Source organism: Rhinopithecus roxellana, chromosome 8 (genome assembly GCF_007565055.1).
Source record: "Rhinopithecus roxellana isolate Shanxi Qingling chromosome 8, ASM756505v1, whole genome shotgun sequence".
Lineage (NCBI taxonomy): Eukaryota > Metazoa > Chordata > Mammalia > Primates > Cercopithecidae > Rhinopithecus > Rhinopithecus roxellana.
The window spans coordinates 102182617-102203132 of record NC_044556.1 but is presented as its reverse complement, the minus strand read 5'-3'; the positions used below and the strand labels follow the sequence as shown (position 1 = coordinate 102203132).

The 20516-nt window shown below is 42.9% G+C and overlaps 1 protein-coding gene across 1 annotated transcript; it reads left to right on the top strand.

The window, feature by feature from the left end:
* The first annotated feature begins 93 nt into the window (after positions 1–93).
* On the top strand, positions 94–13439 carry ZP4 (zona pellucida glycoprotein 4). Its single transcript, XM_030936879.1, has 15 exons — positions 94–552; positions 832–953; positions 1039–1141; positions 2472–2624; positions 3414–3601; positions 4109–4206; positions 5080–5210; positions 5387–5576; positions 5648–5798; positions 6113–6191; positions 6448–6450; positions 7906–8007; positions 8193–8365; positions 12579–13031; positions 13373–13439. Exons 1-13 carry the CDS (start codon positions 378–380, stop codon positions 8318–8320), a joined length of 1623 nt encoding a protein of 540 aa, XP_030792739.1. The 5' UTR covers positions 94–377; the 3' UTR covers positions 8321–8365; positions 12579–13031; positions 13373–13439.
* The last annotated feature ends 7077 nt before the right edge of the window (positions 13440–20516 follow it).

Sequence of the window (20516 nt, the reverse complement as noted above, 5' to 3'; positions counted from 1 at the left end):
ATCCAAATATGCAAAATGCTAGAGGGAGGTCTTCTGAAGTCAATAAGCTCAACAAACTAGCGGAACAAATGCTACACTGAGCAACCCTGACGAAGTTTTCTTTCTTTCTTTTCTGTTAGCTAAAAGTTACTTTTTCTAGGGCTCTGAAGTCTGCCTGGATTATGGTATTTAATGTGAGGCAGCTGCAGACTGTGCCCCAAAGCAAATGAGGCTAGAAGAATTACCCTTTCTAAAAGCATCCCACCTGAGTGTCACAAAGATGTGCAGCTGAAACTAAGCCTGCCTTCTGTACATAAAGGAATCTGGGCAGGCAGACCCCTGGCTCTTGGGAGAGGAGGTGGTAGAGCCTGTGGCCGGTAGGAACTCCTGGTGGCATTATGTGGCTGCTGCAGTGTGTCTTGCTGTGCGTTTCATTATCTCTTGTTTTGAGTGGTCAGCATAAGCCCGAGGCACCAGGTTATTCCAGTGTGCTCCACTGTGGGCTGTGGAGCTTCCAGTTTGCTGTAAACCTCAGTCAGGAGGCAACTTCTCCTCCTGTACTAGTAACCTGGGGTAAGTTTGATGACTTGCCTTGCTTAGCCAAGCAATGATGTCTCCTCTACTACCCAAGACGTCTTCCCTACCTTCCTGTCTTGATACTTTCCCCCTCTGAGCCTGTCGCATCTTTCTGTAAAAGAAATAGTAGTCTAAGTTCTAACTACGTCTGATCTGAATCTGATTTTCCTCTTGTTCCTCTAATTGACAGTTGCTCCTTGGGGTTTAATAGCAAGGCGGACTGTCCTTTCTGGTACTGGAGACTGCTGTCTTTTCACCTCTTCCCCACCCCTCCAGACAACCAAGGGCTGCTGCACAAGCTGCAGAATGACTCTGACTGTGGCACCTGGATAAGAAAGGGTCAGGGCAGCTCCGTGGTGTTGGAGGCAACCTATAGCAGCTGCTATGTCACTGAGTGGGTGAGTATGACCCAGTGGCCAGGGACACTGAGTGAAGCCCCTCATGCTACCATCCAGGCTGACTCCCAAGGGTCTGTCTCTCCAGGACTCCCACTACATCATGCCAGTCGGAGTTGAAGGAGTGGGTGCGACTGAACACAAGATGGTTACAGAGAGGAAGCTGCTCAAGTGTCCTATGGATCTTCTAGGTAAAGGCTGGAAGCTCTCAGGATCTGGGAGGGGTGAAAGTGCTCTTGGTCCTCTCTGACCTGCTCTGTGCAGTGACACCTGACATTAATGAAGGAAGGATCATGTCCCAACTCTCACCTCCATGGGCAATCCTTAGAATAACTACCAATTGAGATTCCTCAATGCCGAGGCACTGTGGGTGTAAGCACTTCAGGTGTTACCTTCCCTAATCCTAACCTAGCGCTGCAAACACTACTGCTGGCCAGGTGCAGTGGCTCATGCCTGTAATCACAGCACTCTTGAGGCCAAGGCAGGTGGATCACTTGAGGTCGGGAGTTCAAGTCCAGCCTGACCAACATGGAGAAATCCTGTCTCTGCTAAAAATACAAAATCAGCCAGGTGTGGTGGTGCATGCCTGCAATCCCAGCTACTCGGGAGGCTGAGGCAGGAGAATTGCTTGAACCTGGGAGGCAGAGGTTGCGGTGAGCTGAGATCGTGCCATTGCACTACAGCCTGGGCAACAAGAGTGAAACTCCGTTTCAAAAAAAAAAAAAAACCTATCTCTTGCCAGGAAGTTTGCCCAAGGGCGTATCACTGGTGAGTGACTGAGCTGGGATTCAAAGAACTCCCAGAACCAGGAGTTTTTCACCCATGGGGAGAATGATAGGAAAGAAAACTGAAGCTAGCAAGGGGACTTGGAACAACACCTCCACGGAGCTAGATGTGCACTGAGACTAGGACCCAGGTCTTACATCCCACCGGCTGGAGGGATATCTGATCATTTCCCTAAGGAAACAGTAGGGAGTATGATGCCTAGTCAACTTCAGAAAGTCTTGCCTGACTGAGAGCCCATCCTCAAAGTCAGAACAGACTCAAACTTTCAATTCCCTCTTCTCACCTGCCTTCCTTCCCAATACATAGCCAGGATCGGCAGCACTAATAAAATGAGGACTCACAGGCCCCACCCCAGTTCTGAACCAGACCCAAACTCAAAAACAATCTTCAGATAACTCATATCCAAACTAAGGCTTGAGAAACGCCTCTACAGAACAGAAGGAAGGATTGTTACTTAAAGGAGTAAGAAGCCCCTACTGCTTCCACCAATCTTGTTGGCATTCTTTAATTTTAAAAAACTGTCAGGGCACTCTTACAAGGTGACTTGATGTTGACAACCTCCCAAGACTTAATCTACAACATGTAACCACTCAAGACTGGATCTACAATGTGGAATAGATACACCAATTTCAATCATCTACACATCTACAGGAATCCAAAGTCAATGACTTGTATCAAAATGGTATTCAAGACTAACTTTTCCATTACCTAACCTGACTCTTTTTCAAAACCTAGCCCGAGATGCTCCAGATACTGACTGGTGTGACTCCATCCCAGCGCAGGACAGGCTGCCGTGTGCACCTTCACCCATCTCTCGAGGAGACTGCGAGGGGCTAGGCTGCTGTTACAGCTCTGAGGAGGTGAATTCCTGCTACTATGGAAACACCGGTGAGTAACTGAGCACACCTCTGAAACCAGCTGAGGAAGTGTTCCAATTACAGTGAAATCCGGAGAGGGCTTTGCTCAGAAAGCAAACGTAAGTGATAGCAGGCTGCCATGTAGCCACGCATCCAAGAACACTGGATCCCAAAGTAACAGACCTTTCTACAGCTTCCACTGTCCGTTCTCCCAGAATCCAGATATAAAGCCAATAACACTTAGACTTGAAGTCTATGTGCCAGATAATTGCTAGTGCCAGATACTGCTAATTGACAGAAACTTTTCTCCAAGGAATAGCGACTTTGGCTGATACTTTGGGATTGTTTAGGGAGCCTCACTTCAAGGCTGTTGCTTTCTGCATGTTTCAAATCCTGCTCTGAGGTTTTCTAACATAAATTCAACCTCATAGAGTATTATAGGTTCATGCAGAAATAATCAGCCTTTAGCCACAATGGCAAAAGCCAGGATTACTTCTGCACCAACCTAATACATTGCACACTCTATTCTAATATCTTAATCTTAACTGACAAGCAAAATGAGGTAGGAGCTACTATCCCCCTCTTAAATGAAACTGAAGGAGGTGCAATACCTTGCCTGATGTCACACAATAAGTTGGGGAGGCAAGACTCAACCCCAGGAGCTCATTTAGAGCCTGGGTTAAACTGGGTGCCTGATCTTGCACTGAGGTCATCAGCTGGGAACTTCTCAGTGGGATTAAAAGTAAGTGGTTAGACTTTCATCTGGTTCTCCCCTTAATGGGAGAGATGACCTGCCTTCAGCACAGCTGCTCTGTTTCAGTGACCTTGCGTTGTACCCGAGAGGGCCATTTCTCCATCGCTGTGTCTCGGAATGTAGCCTCACCACCACTGCTCTTGGATTCTGTGCGCTTGGCCCTTAGAAATGACAGTGCGTGTAACCCTGTGGTGGCAACACAAGCTTTTGTTCTGTTCCAGTTTCCATTTACTTCCTGTGGCACCACAAGACGGGTGAGCAGTTGGGCTTTGTTCCTGGCTTTGGAATTCGGGTGGGAATGTCATAGTGACAAGTAGGGGAGAGGTGAAATACGCTGGCCATGAAGGATACTTGTGACTACTGCTTAGAGTTTGGGAGAGTATCTAGGGCAGGAGAACGCCTCATCACTGAAAAAGCTAATCTCTTCTGGGTGTTCAGCTAACAGCATCACAGCTGTGATCTAGCTAAGGGACTGTCATTTACCAAGCTATAGAGAAGAAACCAGCAGGGATGCTGACTGGAATTGGTAGTGCTTCAGCTGCCTCTTCTAGGTACTCAAATTCCCCTTCCAATTCCTTTGTCCTGAAATAAGGCAAAGTGATAACTTGCCAGGAAGTCACTGCTATGTGTTCTCACCTCTGCTGAAGGAATAGGAAATGTAACATACAACAGGGTAGCATTGCTGAGGACTGAGACCAGATCCGAGTCAAGCAGCATAATGCTAACAGAAATGATCAAGATTTCTCCATATGTTCCTGTAGATCACTGGAGACCGAGCAGTATATGAAAATGAACTGGTGGCAACTAGGGATGTGAAAAATGGGAGCCGCGGCTCTGTCACTCGTGACAGTATCTTCAGGTAAGGGCTTGTGTAACCTGACCCTGCTTGACCAGAATGACCTCCCCCCTTCCATAAAGTGGGCATACTCGGGTAAGCCCTGAATCCACAAATGAGCACTTCTCAGTACTAGGAGAACCTGTCTGCTACCTTGGTTCACCAATCTCACTGCCCATTACTTAAGTCCATCTGTATTGCTGTCTCCAACCCGACCTAAGTCTCAAGCTCACCTGGAGTTCTGCTATTTCACTTAACGATTTTTTTCTCATTTTGGCCTTCTCCATTCTACATTTTACATCTTGGCCTTCTCCATTGTCCATGCTGTAGCCAAAAGAATTCCTCTAAAACCTTAGGTCTATCGTATCACACACCTTAAAGCCATGGAAAAAACAAAGCTTTAAGATGAACATCAGGACTCTGCATAAAACAGCTCCTACTTCATCTCCAGCCTGTTCACTTTGAACATTCTCAGTCCCTCACTCACTGTTCCCCGATTGCAGCCTGGTTCTTCTATGGAACTCTCAAAGGTCCTCAAGCACTTCCTCGCCTCCAGGCTTTGTTCTATATTGGGTGAGGCTCTCCATCTACCTCAAGTTTATTTTCTTTCACCTTCATATCAAGGTACCTCTAAGGTCTTCCCTGATCTCTACAGTAGGTATGTTTCTCATGATGCATCTTTATTTCTGTGTGCTTATCTCCAATTCAAACATTGGTCCTACTTGCATATTGGTCTCCCCAACTAAAATACAGCTCCCAGCAGGGCGGGAACCACATCCATCATACTTATAAACTTGTCTAGCACTTAATGTTTTCCTTGAGTTAAAAAGAAAGGATGTATATAACTGACACCTGCCTCTCCCACAACCAACTAGTTAAAATTTTGCTTCTTTGCAGGCTCCATGTCAGCTGCAGCTACTCAGTAAGCAGCAACTCTCTCCCAATCAAGGTCCAGGTTTTTACTCTCCCACCACCCTTTCCTGAGACCCAGCCTGGACCCCTCACTCTGGAACTTCAGATTGCCAAAGGTATGACCCCCTTGGCTGGAGTATCTGGCATATAGTCTAAATCCAGTTTTCTGGGGGCATGAAGACCTTAACTTAGTAACAAGACACTTAAGCGGCTTGGGGCTATTTAAGGGGGTGACAGTCCCTCAAGTCACTGAGAGGTTACTACTTTAAATCCTTATTTCTGCCTCTTGCAGATAAAAACTATGGCTCCTACTATGGTGTTGGTGACTACCCCGTGGTGAAGTTGCTTCGGGATCCCATCTATGTGGAGGTCTCCATCCTTCACAGAACAGACCCCTCCCTGGGGCTGCTCCTACATGAGTGTTGGGCAACACCCAGCACAGACCCCCTGAGTCAGCCACAGTGGCCCATCCTGGTAAAGGGGTAAGTGGTTCTTTCATGCACCTGTGCTGAGACTCTCAAGCCCATCCTGACTGCTGGGTCTCTTGGTCTAGCTGCCCCTACATTGGAGACAACTATCAGACCCAGCTGATCCCTGTCCAGGAAGCCTTGGATCTTCCATTTCCCTCTCACTACCAGCGCTTCAGCATCTTCACCTTCAGCTTTGTGGACCCTACAGCGGAGAAACAGGCCCTCAGGGGACCGGTAGGATGTTTCCCTTCCATGACCCTCACCAGGGCTCTGAACCTCCCCAGCTTACAACTGTTTCCATGTCCTGTTACTCCGCAGCCAAGGAAGCCCTTTAATGCTGGCTATTGGTACTCAGAGCAACCCTTGTTACCAATCACATGAGTGGCATCTGTCAATTGGACTCCAGTTCCTTAGTGCTATTGTGATATCAACTTGGACCATATCAATTTTCCGATAACTTCCTGAACCTCTTCCTGGGGAGACAAAGCAGGTTTAGAGACACGTAGCATGGTGGTACTACAAATGATCTGAATTCTGTTGGCTCCCAGGTGCATCTGCACTGCAGCGTGTCAGTCTGCCAGCCTGCTGAGACACCATCCTGTGTGGTAACCTGTCCTGATCTCAGTCGTGAGTATCTAAGCTGATTGTATGTTAGAGGACAGACTTGAATGAATCTTGAGTCACATGTCTAACTTTCCTAGTCTCTGGCTAAACAACTCAAACTGAAGATTCATCTTACTAAGGCTTCTCTAATTACTTGCAGTGCCACAGAACAAAGGTGACTAGCTTCCCAGAATCCCATGACTAAGATAAGCTATAAATGTTCGGGTAACCCTCAACATTAGCTTTTTCCATATGAACTTGAATTCATCCACAAACCAAGGCAGTTTATGGCCATCTTATGTCTCATTTTAACAAGAATACACCTGGATAGTAAACATATCTATACCTGCTTGACAGGTCTGGCAATGCAGCCTAAAGATCTATAAGTAGAATGAGTGGACCTAGAATGTGGTCTCTAGTTGGTTGGGGTCAATGCTTCTAAGTCAATGTGTCCGTATGTCTACCTGATTCTACCTGTCCTTGTCTAGCCTCTGAGTTGGCATTCATGACCTCTGAAGCTTTAAGTCCCTTCTAGCAAAACTCATAGTAACTAAATGGTGCTTCTTATGCAAAGTACAACATTAAATACTTTAACATCTCCAAAAATGCATATTATCCCTACTTCTAAAGAGTGAACCACCTTAGATTAAGGTCCTACAACTGGCAAAAGAAGTAGAATTAAAACAGTCCTACGCTGTTTCTTTTTTGAGACCAGTTCTTGCTCTGTCATGCAGGCTGGAGTGCAATGTCATGAGTATAGTTCATGGTAGCCTCAACCTTCTGAGCTCAAGTGATCCGCCTAGTTCGGCCTCCCAAGTAACTAGGACTTATAGGCATATTCCACTATACCCAGCTTATCTTTTTTTGAGAGGGAGTTTTTCTTTTTTGCCCAGGCTTGAGTACAATGGTGAGATCTTGGCTTGCTTGCAACCTCTGCCTCCCGGGTTCAAATGATTTTCCTGCCTCAGCCTCCTGAGTAGCTGGGATTATAGGCATGTGCTACAAAGTCCAGCTAATTTTGTATTTTTAGTAGAGACAGGGTTTCACCATGTTGGCCAGGCTGGTCTTGAACTCCTGACTTCAGGTGATCCACCCATCTCGGCCTCCCAGTGTTGGGATCACAGGCGCGAGACACCACACCCAGCCCTTTTTTTTTTTTTTTTTTTTTTTTTTTTTTTTTTTTTTATGGAGATGGATCTTGCTATGTTGCTTGGGCTGCTCTCAAACTCCAGAAATATTTTTCCTCACAGTCCACCTGCATGTCTTTGTTTCCCATTCTTCCACTTGCCATCTTTCTTAATACAACATGGAATACAGAAAACGTAAAACTGTATATTTCAAGTGAATCAAATTGTTTTATTTCATTTGAAAACCAGATCTAAACTCATTAAATTTCTCTGCACTTCAGCCTCCAAGTTCTATTCTACTAGTTACCTTTGAATCACAGGGAAAGATCTCTGAATTATAAACATGTTACTGTCAAAGGACTCTGTTTAGAAAAGCATGGCAGTTCAGGGATAGTTTCTAACATCTTTACAGCAAAGTCCTGGTGAAACTAAGGTAATGGCATCAGATACAAAATCTCAATTGTTCAAGTATGTATTATACACTTAATGAGATTTTTTTTTAAGGCATAGAACCAAGCTTTATAGAGACTTGGCCTTGTACCAAAACATTTTCTATCCCTGCCCTATGCGTGCAAAAACTAATGAATTACTAGGTCTCATTTCTCTAACAGGAAGAAATTCAGACACCATTTTTCAGAACACTACTGCTAGTGTTTCTAGCAAAGGCCCCATGATTCTACTCCAAGCCACTAAGAACACTCCAGAAAAGCTCCGTAAGTATCCAAGAGGGAGGAGATCTAACTAGTGAACCAAACTACCAGTCAAACCAACGTCTTCCTTTCTACCCCTTGCGTTCTAGTCAAAAGAAATTGATCTTCCTATAGCAGACTGCTAGTCTTTGTTAGGACACCGAATCATTTGGTTTTAGCATACATTAATCTACCTTTTCATCTTCCAGGTGCTCCTGTAGACTCAAAAGTTCTGTGGGTGGCAGGCCTTTCTGGGACCTTAATCCTTGGAGGCTTGTTAGTATCCTACTTGGCTATCAAGAAACAGCTGAATTGTCCAGACCAAACATGTCAATAAAACCAGACTTTACTCCCAGCCTGTGCTGAGCTTCTCATTTGAAAGGTAAAAGGTTACTTTCAGACTAGTTCATCTCTTCATGTCATTTTATCTCTTAAGCTTGGCAGTATAACTCAACTGAGAATAGAATAAAAACTGATACAAAAATTTCAGACTTAGCAGAGGTCTTAGGTCAGAACACAGAATAAAATTCTTCCATAAGATCAATGAAACTCGGGTAAAACTAATTATGAATCTAGATAGCTGGTTCTCAAACTTGAGTGTGCCTCAGGATCACGGGAGGGCTGGTAGAAACAGACGACTGGTCCCATTCTCAGTTTGATCCAGTAAGTCTGGACAAAGGCTTTAAACTTACATTTCTAACCATTTCCTAGATGATGCTGATCTTCCCTGGTCTAGAACACTGACTAAAGGTATCTGATTATCGATTGGCCAACTGGAGGTGCCTTGATCATCAGAGATTTAGTTTTGAGCCAAACTGACAAGTAGTTTCCTAGTCTTAAGAACTAAGACTTAAAAAAAAAAAAAAGGGGGGGGGGGATGTAGTAGGGATATCATCACTGACTTCTCAAGGCAAATGTCCTGTTAAAGGAACTTTCTTGTAACTGATGCTGCTGGTCAGCCATACTCTGCGGTACTCCCTATTCTCACTGAAGTTCTGAAACTAATCCTGGTTCTATCAACTTCGCCTACTTATTTTTCAGGGAATAACTTCTAAATTGACCTTTCAGCAAGCTAAAGGTGTTATACTCCTGAACAGCTGCTTTGTAGTCAAGCCAACCCTACTTCAAATTGCTAATCTGGATGTCAACCCTGACCTTATAGGGATATACATGGTTTTCGTGCAACAAACTATCCTAGAAGCTTGATGTTAACATACTTGAGCCTCATGAAAATATCATAGTATTCATTAATCCCCCGTGTCTAGAATCTGGGATAGATACAAGTCAAATAACTTGCCCAGGGCCACTTGAGCAACAAAAGATAGACTCCAGTTCAAGTTTTAGCACTAACTTTGTACCCTTAATTCCCTATGGTACTGAAAACGCAGTTCCTCAGAAAGACTAGTTGCCAGTGGTGGGCACTGGTACAGCTTGACAAAGGATTGTCTTAGGCTTATGGAATGATAATGACTTGGGGAGATAATGGCTATGTTACATGCAAAGGTCTGTCTGTTGACCTGTGCTGAAGTCGGACATTTAGAGAAGAGTAGTCTCTGACTGCAGTGGGGTAGTGTTTGGTGACTAGGTTAAACAATTCAAGTATAAATATAACTTGGTAATCAGATGAAACTTAATATTGAGTATTATAACATATTCAAGGTTTTGCTTTCCTATTCAATCTCTGAATATACTCACAACAAATTTTAAATGTTAAACATTAATTGGAAATACTATGTACTTCTAGATATTAGATTGTTGGGAAAACTTATAGCCAACTATTTTCCAATAGCTGAATAGTACCTGTTTTAAACTAAAATTCTAACCAAACTTCAAGTGCTCAACAGCTGCTGCTGGCAGGGAGCTATTCTAGCTAGTTGCTGTATGACTCAAGTCTACTCAATTAAAATGTATATTGGCTATATAAGCAGCATAGTAGGCATTGGCAATGAACAGGAAGGCTTCCTCAGCAACTCTGACAAATGTCAGATGATTCAAGGAAACAAAGTTTGGTAAATAGGAGAAGGGAATTGCTAAGTCTTATCTTTTTCTATGAGGAAATAGATATGGGCATAAGTTTTTAGCCTATCCCTCTAAAACAAAGCCAGTGTATAGAGTTCTCTAAATGCAACTGACCTGACAAGCCAGGAATCTGAGTTTCCAAAAGAGGAAAAACCTTTAACACAGAACCTGGCATATAGGTCACTTGCCCCTCTAAGAGGAGGGTAGTGGGCCAGATGCGGTGGCTCAAGCCTATAATCCCAGCACTTGGGGAGTCCGAGATGGGCGGATCACGAGATCAAGACCATCCTTGCTAACACAGTGAAACCCTGTCTACTAAATACAAACTAGCCGGGTGAGGTGGCAGGTGCCTGTAGTCCCTGTTACTCTGGAGGCTGAGGCAGGAAAACAGCATAAACCTGGGAGGCAGAGCTTGCAGTGAGCTGAGATCAGGCCACTGCACTCCAGCCTGGGCAACAGAACAAGACTGTCTCAAAAAAAAAAAAAAGGTAGTAACACCTGTACTAACCAATGGATACTGCAGTTAAAGAAAACCCTGGTACTTAAGCCTCTAGCGAGGACTTGCCAGATTCTCTAGCAGGGTTTCTGGGACTGTTCATATTAACATGGTATGCCTTCAAAGGGAGCAAAATCTATTTCCCTTATTTTACTGTGAAACCTTTTTCAGAATACATAATTCCACAAGCATATTTCTGCAGATACAGTGTTACTGGTTTTCTAACAATCTTAGAAGTTAGTCTGGTCAGAGAAAGTGTTGCAAGGAAAGACTTAAAACATCTCTGAATAGTCTCTGGCCAAAATCTACCTTGAAGTTGAGTTACTTGAGAAGTCAGTTTGAACCATTAGCGTATAGTTTAATATAGTCTCGTAGCTAAACCAGAAACTTGATTATTCCCCTCAGAGGCCCCATTATACCTCAATTTTGGAGGCATCTAATTTTAAATAGCCTCTATCAAGTAACTTATGAGACTACTACCCCAAACTTATTCACTGTCCTCCAAATGGGTTTAACTTTAGTTAACTCATTTCTAGTTAAACCGCTAGTTCTTTCCCTTCCAACTAAAGAATTGTTCTGATCAATCCAGAATAATGTAATTCATCCCTGTATCTTTTTTTTTCCTCGAGAAAAAATGACTTTATTCTTTGTGTGGCTCTTGCTAACTGATCTTGTAGATAAGTGTTCCACACATAAGCAACATGGCAACATAGCTTCCTATTCTAATATGGTGGGGTAGCTTTCCACTGCACAGTTGTCAGCCTCAGCTTCCCCTGGCGTGTCTTGCCTGCATACCAGTGTAGCAGTTCTAGCTACCCTGAATTCCTTGAGGGTAGGCACCTATTTTTGGAAACAAATTCTTCCATTAGTCTAGTGTCAGCTCCTTGTCATGCTTGTCTGTGAAACTCTGAAAGGGGGCCATACGTCTGTCTCCTCTTATCTCTCTAGTTTGACACTTGAGTCCATAACAGCAGATCCTATTAGGTCAGTTTCCCTCCCCTGTGTTAGCCAGGGTGTTCCTGTTCACGTCTGTCTCACAAAGCTTTACCAAGTCAATGAAGAGACAGGCTGTAGAATGAGAAACATCTGCAAGCCATACATCTGATAAGGGGTTAATGTCTAAAATGTAACTCAATAAGGAACCCAAATAAAAATGAGTAAAGGACATGAGTAGGCATCTCAAGGGATATACAAATGACCAACAGATTAGTGATGCTAAGCATTCTCCCTTATTAGGGAAATGCAAATTAAAACCAATGAGATCAGCTCCTGCCCATCAGAATGGCTATTATCAAAAAGGAAAGTGTTGGTGAGGATGTAGAAAAAAGGGAACCCTTGAACCCTGTAGGTGGGAGTGTAAATTAGTATAGCCATCACAGAAAATGTTATGGAGATTCTTCAAAAAAAAAAAAAAATAGAACTACCCTCATGAGCCAGCAATCCCACTAGTGTGTATGTATCCAAAAGAAGTGAAATTGGTAGGTTGATGAGATATCTACACTCCCATAGTCATTACAGCACTATTGACAATAGCTGAGATACTAAATCAAAGTTTCCATCAATGGATAGATGAAGAAAGTGGTATATGTATATGATGAACTACATTCAGTCTTAAAGGAAATCTTGTCATTTGTGACATGAACTTAGAGGAAAAGGTTAAAATAAACTAGTCATAGAAAAAGTATATTATCTCACTTAAACACATAATCTTGAATTTATAGAAGCAGAGAGTAGAATGGTAGTTACTTGTGTGCAGAGGGTGAGATGGAAAGATGTTTCTCAAAGGCTACAAACTTAGGAATAAGTTCAAGGGATCTTTTGTATATCGTGACTACAAGTTGGGTTCTCATGAAATAAGTGAGGTAATTCGTTAATATGATTCAGCCATCCTACAATGTATACACATCTCAAAATGAGTTATATATAATAGTGTTTATAGTGTTAACACTATATATTATATATAATAGTGTTAAATTCTATAATACATAAACAAGATTGAGAGAAGTTGAATGTCTGCTGGTCACCAACAACTTGGGGATTGAATTCTTGAAGCATTAAGATTCTTTTCATCACTTTCCAGGGAAATATTTATCTTGGCTTACCTTGGAAGTCGAACCTGAGAGAACCTAAGGAAGCTGGCAGGTGACTGAAAACAGCATCTTGACTTTAGCCCCCATGTATTGAAACATTTTATTGGATCCTTATTTTGGACAAAGTTCCCTTTTGTATTAGGAAAGGAAGTCAGTACTCTAGTCCAACAACCAACACGGAACTTGTTTACACTGTCTGGTAACAAGAATAATGGTAGGAAACCAGAAGTTGAAGCTGATGTTATAGCAGCTGTTTGGAAAGAACCCTATTGAAACAATGTCACGTTCCCTGCCACTCCCATTTTAACCCAGAATATTCAGACCAGAAGAGCCGGATACTGTTGGCAGAGATGCAGTCTCTGAATTCAAGTTTCTAACCTCTGAAATAGAAAACTATCAATTGTTCCTAGCTATCTGGCTCTATAATTTTTGGTTCTTAGAACATTCTTTTTTTTTTTTTTTTTTTTTTTTTTTTTTTTTTTTTTTTTTTTTTGAGACGGAGTCTCGCTGTGTCGCCCAGGCTGGAGTGCAGTGGCCGGATCTCAGCTCACTGCAAGCTCCGCCTCCCAGGTTCACGCCATTCTCCTGCCTCAGCCTCCCGAGTAGCTGGGACTACAGGCGCCCGCCACCACGCCCGGCTAGTTTTTTGTATTTTTTTAGTAGAGACGGGGTTTCACCGTGTTAGCCAGGATGGTCTCGATCTCCTGACCTCGTGATCCGCCCGTCTCGGCCTCCCAAAGTGCTGGGATTACAGGCTTGAGCCACCGCGCCCGGCTCTTAGAACATTCTTAATCCCCTTCAGTTATTTTCCATGGGTCTTGATTTCCAGCTGTCCCTTGGAAACTCTACTCCCATGATTTCTTGCTCAGTTTTCATGCGGTGAATGGACAATATGCTTTTGTGTCTTATACCACAGCACATTTCTGCCTTCTAAGGGCTAAATGTCAGCTACTGTTTATTAAAGATTTGATTAAGCCTTACTGCAACATCTGCAGGCCAGAGGGAGCAGAGATTGGATAGCTGTGCCACTTACTTGCCTCTTTCTACTTTTTCTAAGAAGTACTGCTTTTTAACCCTTGCTAATGTGAAAGACACTGGTAGACATTGCCAGAGGGAAACCACCTTCCCCTATACCTCCAAGTACCCAATTGGGTGACAAGAAATGGCCAAATCAAGTGAAATTTCTCATTTTGAGCACAGTGGTTGGGAAGGATACTTCCATGAGACTAGTCTGTTTTTGTTTTAAGGGTGGTAGAATAATAGGCTCTCAGTGATACTGGATAAAATAAGTTGTACCTGGCCGGGTGTGGTGGTTTACATTTAGCCACATGGCTGACATTTAGCTCTTAGAGGGCAGAAATGTGCTGTGGTATGAGACACAAAAGCATATTGTCCCCTCATAGCATGAAAACTGAGCAAGAAATCATGGGAGTAGAGTTTCCAAGGGACAGCTAGAAATCAAGACCCATGGAATAGAACTGAAGAGGATTAAGAATGTAATCCCAGCATTTTGGGAGGCTGAAGCAGGGTGGATCACGAGGTCAGGAGCTCAAGACCATCCTGGCCAACATGGTGAATCATTGTCTCTACTAAAACACAAAAATATTAACCAGGCGTGGTGGCGGGCACTTGTAGTCCCAGCTACTCAGGAGGCTGAAGCAGGGGAATCGCTTGAACCCAGGAGGCGGAGGTTGCAGTGAGTCAAGATCGTGCCACTGCATTCCAGCCTGGCAACAGAGCAAGACTCTGTCTCAAGGGAGAAAAAAGTTGTACCTACCAAATTTTGTCTTTGAATCTAAATATTGGAATAAGGGGCTGGATTATAGTTATTACACGTTTACCAATTGTTATGTGACTCATGAGTTAATTTATCTGGTCTTTGTTTTGTGCCACTAGAATACCTCAGACTAGGTCGTTTATAATGGAAGGAATTTATAGGGTCCCAGTTATGGAAGCTGGGAAATCCTAAATCAAGGTGTCAGCATCTGGTGAGGGCTGCCTTGCTGTGGAGACAGTAAGAAACAGCCAAACTTGCCCTTTTGTAATGGTACCAACCCCACCCATGAGGGTGAAGCTCTTCTGGCCTAATGACCTCTTAATGGTCCTACCTCTTAGTACTGTTACAATGGCTCTTTTTTCATCCTTTTTTTCTTTTCTTTTTTTTTTTTTTTTTTTTTTTTTTTTGACACAGTCTTGCTCTATTGCGCAGGCTGGAGTGTAGTGGCAAGATCTCAGTTCACTGCAACCTTTGCCTCTCAGGTTCAAGCAATTCTCCCACCTCAGCCTCCCAAGTAGCTGAGATTGCAAGTGTGCGCCTCCACGCCCAGCTAATTTTTGTATATTTAGCACAGATGGGATTTCACCATGTTGGCCAGGCTGGTCTGGAACTCCTGACCTCAGATGATCCATCTGCCTCAGCCTCCCAAAATTCTAGGATTACAGGTGTGAGCCACGGTGCCCGGCCCAGCCTGACAATTAAATTTCAACAGGAGTTTTGGAAGGGACAAGCATTCAAACTATTATATCCCCTCATCAGTCTATAAGCAGTCCTCTCAGAACATTAAATTTATCTTATATGTGTCAAAAACACCTAAAAGATTATTTTCAAAGAAAACAAGGGGAAAAAGTTGGGAAATGTTTGTGAAAGGATACAAAATTTCAGCCACGAAGAATAAGTTCAAGAACTTTACAACATGGTAACTGTGGTTAATAACAATGTGAAAATTGCTAAGAGTAGATTGTGTTCTCACCACAAAAAAAAAAAAAAAAAGAGGTGATGTATGTGTTAGCTCGACTTTGCAATTCACAATGTATACATCTCAAAACATTGGCAGGGTGTGGTGGCTCACGCCTGTAATCCCAGCACTTTGGGAGGCTGAGGCGGGTGGATCACTTGAGATCAGGAGTTCGAGACCAGCCTGGCCAACATGATGAAACTCCATTTCTACTAAAATACAAAACTTTTAGCTGGTCATGGTGGTGCGTGCCTGTAATCCCAGCTACTTGAGAGGTTGAGGCAGGAGAACCACTTGAACTTGAGGGGCAGAGGTTGCAGTGAGCCAAGATCATGCTACTGTACTCCAGCCTGGGTGACAGAGCGAGACTCTGTCGAAAACAAAAAATGGACATGATCAGTACAACTACTTGTCAATTAAAATATGCTTTTAAAAATGTTAAAGCAGAAAAGATGTTTCCACTGGCCGCCCCTCCCTCACATAGGGGAGGCAAATGCCCCGATGCGATCCTGAGACAGGTGAGGTGGGATTGTTGAGAAAGCTGGTTTTGTTGACAGTCACCTTCACAGGAAGGCTAGTGCTACTCAGACCTTATGAAGTCAGACTTTCCTCCTAAAAATGCTGCTGTCCTTGTTCAGGGCAAAGGGCCTGGCACAGAGCAGGAGCTCAGAACATTTGTTGAGTGAATCATACCAAACCATGACATAATTTAACCCGATTTAAAGGAGCCTAGAAAGTTGCCAGAAAATGGCTGGATTTTAAGCAGAAAGTATTTGTTTCCCAATGTAGCAATTTCTAACCAGGGAGGCCACTTAGGGCCTGTCTCTGTGAGTAACCCCTTCTTTGCATCCTAACTCCTGTGTCTCCAGGATGAGACCCTTGGCTCCTAGAAATGAAAAGCTTTGTAATAACAAAGGATTGTACTTTTGCTGGAACTTAATTATCTTCATCTTTTGACGATCAGGAAACACTCAGATGTGGGGTTTCCTGTTAATACACCCACAACTCACTCATCCCCTGGAAGAAATACACTTGATCACAATAAAAATAAAAGTGCCATGAAGAAACATCACAAATCCAGTCCCAGCTACTCAGGAGGCTCAGGTCGGAGGACGGCTTGAGTCTGGGGGAATGGGGGGGCAGAGACTGTAGTGAGCAGAGATCATGCCACTGCACTCTAGCCTAGGTGACAGTGAGACCCTGTCTCAAAAAAAAAATCACAAATCCAGTTGCAGCTATAGTTGGGCTTTGTTTCTCATTTTTGAAATGACTTTGAGATATAACTCACATTCCATACACTTTACCCATTGAAAGTATACAATTCAATGGTCTTTAGTATATTCACAGAGTTCTGCAACCATCACCACAGCAAAAGAAACCCTGTACCCACTATAAATCACTCACTAGTCCCTCCTTTCTCCAGCCCATGGCAACCACTAATTCATCTCTACAAATCTGCCTGTTCCGGACATTTCATATAAATGAAATTGACATGCTGCTTTTTGTGATTAGCTTCTTTTACTTAGCATGTTTTCAAGCTATATCCATGTTGCAGCAAAACTCAGCAATTCCTTTTTGTGGTTGAATATCTACTTTTCCATTTTGTTTATCCATTTACAAGATGAAGGACAGTTGGGTTGTTCCCACCTACAGGTTGTTGGGAATCCTGCTGCTATGAACATTCATGTATAAGTTTTTGTGTAAACATACGTTGTCATTTCTCCTGGGTATATACCTAAAAATAGATCTGGGCCATAAGGCAAGTCTATGTTTAACATTTTGAGGAACTTCGTAACTCTTTTCCAAAGTGGCTCTGCCATTTTCTATTCTCACCAGTAATATATGAGGGTTCCAATTTTTCTACATCCTTGCCAATACTTACATCTGTCTTTTGTCTCATTGCAAATTAGTATTTATATACTATCTTTCAATATTAAAAAGGAATAAAGCCAATAAAAGGGCCCATAATTTTACCTACAGAAAAACAGCCAATGACCAAATTAGGAAAAAACCATAGAAAAACATGAAATCCCATTCCCTACTCCCAGTTCCTCTCCCCCAAGGTAACTGCTGCTCAGTTTCTTGTATGTCCAGAAACAAGCTTCATGTGTGTTTATCCTTTGGTTTACACAAAAGTAGCTCCATTCATGTTCCCCTGCACAGAGATATCACTGTTGGTTTTACACACACACACACACAGTGTCTGTCTCTTGTTCGGGAACCTGTAGTCTACAAAGAATAAGGACATGGTAGCTAAGGATGAAGAGGATGCCCTGCAGGAGTCCTAAGCAGTCTATTTTCCTTTGTATCCTCTCACAGGGCCTAGTAAAGAATATATAGGAAAAAAAACACTTTCATTAAATGACTTTGTTTTGAACACAGAGAAATAGTGTATGTCGGCCTTTTCGCCAAGCACTATAGGAAACACTAGGGGATGGGGAGGGCTGAACCCGTGGTAAAGGGTGCTTTGAGGTCCTTGCATCATGTTCTGCATTTGGCCATTAGATCAGTCTCCAGGGTCTTGATAATGCTCTGTGTGCTGTCTTCCCTGTCTCCTTCAAAAGGTTGCTACCTGCAAGCGTGCTGTTCCTGGCATTTGCTGTTGCCCAGGAAGCTACAGACAGGTGACAGGAACGGTGCCTATGAATAAGTCCATTCATAATGAGGGCCAGGGAAGCAGCTCTCTGTCAAAGTCACAGATTCCATGAGTCAACCCTTTTTGCAATTACCATGCAGACAGTCTTAACACAATCTCTTTGAGTGACTTCTATAAGATGACACCAAAGCCCTGAGACACCTCGGGGATGACTCAGTGCCCTTGACTCGGGGCCAGTCAACTTGATGTTCGGTGTTTCCTGTGATTAACTCCTTTCCTTATTTCACCCCATTGCCTTTACATTGTAAGGTTCCCCAGAATGACATTTTAGCCCTTTTGAACAAAATTTAATCTCTGGTACCTCAGGAGTTGTCATCTTTGGCCACAAAAGAAAAAATTTTGAAAACTTTAATAATTGAAATATGGTAGTACAATGAGAGAACTTCCCCAGTGGAGGTCTGATGAAAAAATATCCCCAAAAATATTAATGGAAAAGTACACAGAGCACAAAGCCAGTGTTATTTAAATATTATGATTGTGATAAATATTTAGTTCATGTTAATATACTGGGTAAAATTAAAAACAATGAGGTACAGAATTAATCATGAGTCTATGTGGTGAGTTTAAGTGAAAGGTTATTCTCTAAAACAGATGGCGTTAAAAGGAAAAGATTAATTTCTGCATTTTAGCCCCTAAAATGTTGAGAAAGCATAAAATAATTACTGTTTTATAATATGTGCACCATGCCAGACGCTCTGTAGGCAATTTCCATGGATTATTTTATTTGATGCTCATAAATAACCCATAAAGTGGATAACAGTACTATTCCCACTTTTAAAAAATGGGATTTGAGGTTTTTTTTTTTTTTTAGCATTGATGCTAGATAAAGGAACATGGTTTCTATAAGAAACATTCAATAAATATTCCATAAATAAATGAGTAAATGACTTATCGATGGACTATCCCAGTCCTGTGCAGGCTGACCTTGGCAACACCTCCAGTTCCACACATCTGAGAAACGACAGAGAAGCAATTTAAAGACCCAGTTTTCCAGGACATCACATGTATCTCCTCTCCAGATTTCAGTTATCTTTTTGCTGTATGACTTTCTACGTTCTGTGGAGCCCAGGAAGCTGAGGGCACTAGTGGGTCCACTCAGGAATCCCAGTTTGGATTTGAGTTTTTCTGATTCCATGCCCTTTCCATGGTAGCACCTGCCTCCATTCTTTTCCATTCTAGTATCTCTCTTGATTTTCTCCACTTTAAGTTGGAAATATCAAATGCAGTGTTCCATTTAACTCCCCTGGCTTCGTATCTTTTATAGGTCCTTGCACAGGATAGGTGCATAGGAGTAAGCTGGTGGCACTGGCAACTCAGCACCCCTGGAAGCTCAGCAGAAGAGGTTTCTCCTTTCAGCCACTCTGTGGCCCAGTGTGCTTGGGAAACTGTCTCTGCCGCCTCCTCTGTGTAAACTGGGATAGTCCAGCAACCTGTGGGGTAAGTCACTAATGTGACATATTATTTTGACTTTTACCTTATTACAGTTCAGCTTCTACTAAGACTTTGGGAATTCGGATTTGAGCAATTTGTCTCAAAAATAGCTCTTCTGTCACATATCAGTCCCAAGCAAGACCATCAAGACCCTCCCTCTGCTGCCCTATAACTACCTTCATCTAACCGTTCCTTGTCTTTCTTGGCCCTTGAGTCTTCAGCTACCCACTTTAGGTTAGAACACCTTCTACTGGGTCCCAGCCACATGCGGTAAGGCCACGTGGATTATCCAGTCAATGGCCCCAGCAAGTTCCCTAGCAGCCAGCCAGCATCACCACCCAGACACATGCCAAGACAGTTGTTAAATGGAACGCTGCATTCAGGTCACTAGCTGGGAAATTCATAACTACTCCCTTCCCTGCCTGGACCTTCTCTCTTCCTGCAACCACTTTTCAAAATTTACTCTTTCCGTAAAGCTTCAGAGTATGATTTTGGATATTGGAACAATCAAATTACATCAATACATAGACAAGAATTGTGAGGTTTAAGTATGATATGATACATTTAATGAGCTTAGCACAGTACTTGGCACATAAAATGCAACCAAACAGAGTTCTCCATATTGTCATCATCACCAGTGTTACTATCATCCTTATCACCAAAGGATGCTTATTAAGTACATACTTATTTGCAGTGCAGAACTCAAAATTGTAACCCATAAAATGAGCAAGATTAATGAGCTATACAGGACTGATCCCACCCCTCCTTTCTAGAAGAAGCATCATTTAATCAGGTAAATGTGTAAACTGGGATAGTCCAGCAACCTGTGGGGTAAGTCATTAATGTGACATATTATTTTGACTTTTACCTTATTACAGTTCAGCTTCTACTAAGACCCCATACATCTGTGTTCACAGGTAAAGCTCCACCCCATACATCTCCATACATACATCTGTGTTCACAGGTAAAGCTGACGCCATCCCACTTATGGGAGAAGGCCTCTTTAGTCTGAGAGTAATCCCATCCCTGTTATTACTAGCTGGTTCTGGAGTGAGTGTGTGAGTACCCTGGCTCTGAGGATGGAGAATTCCTGCAGAGGGAATTTG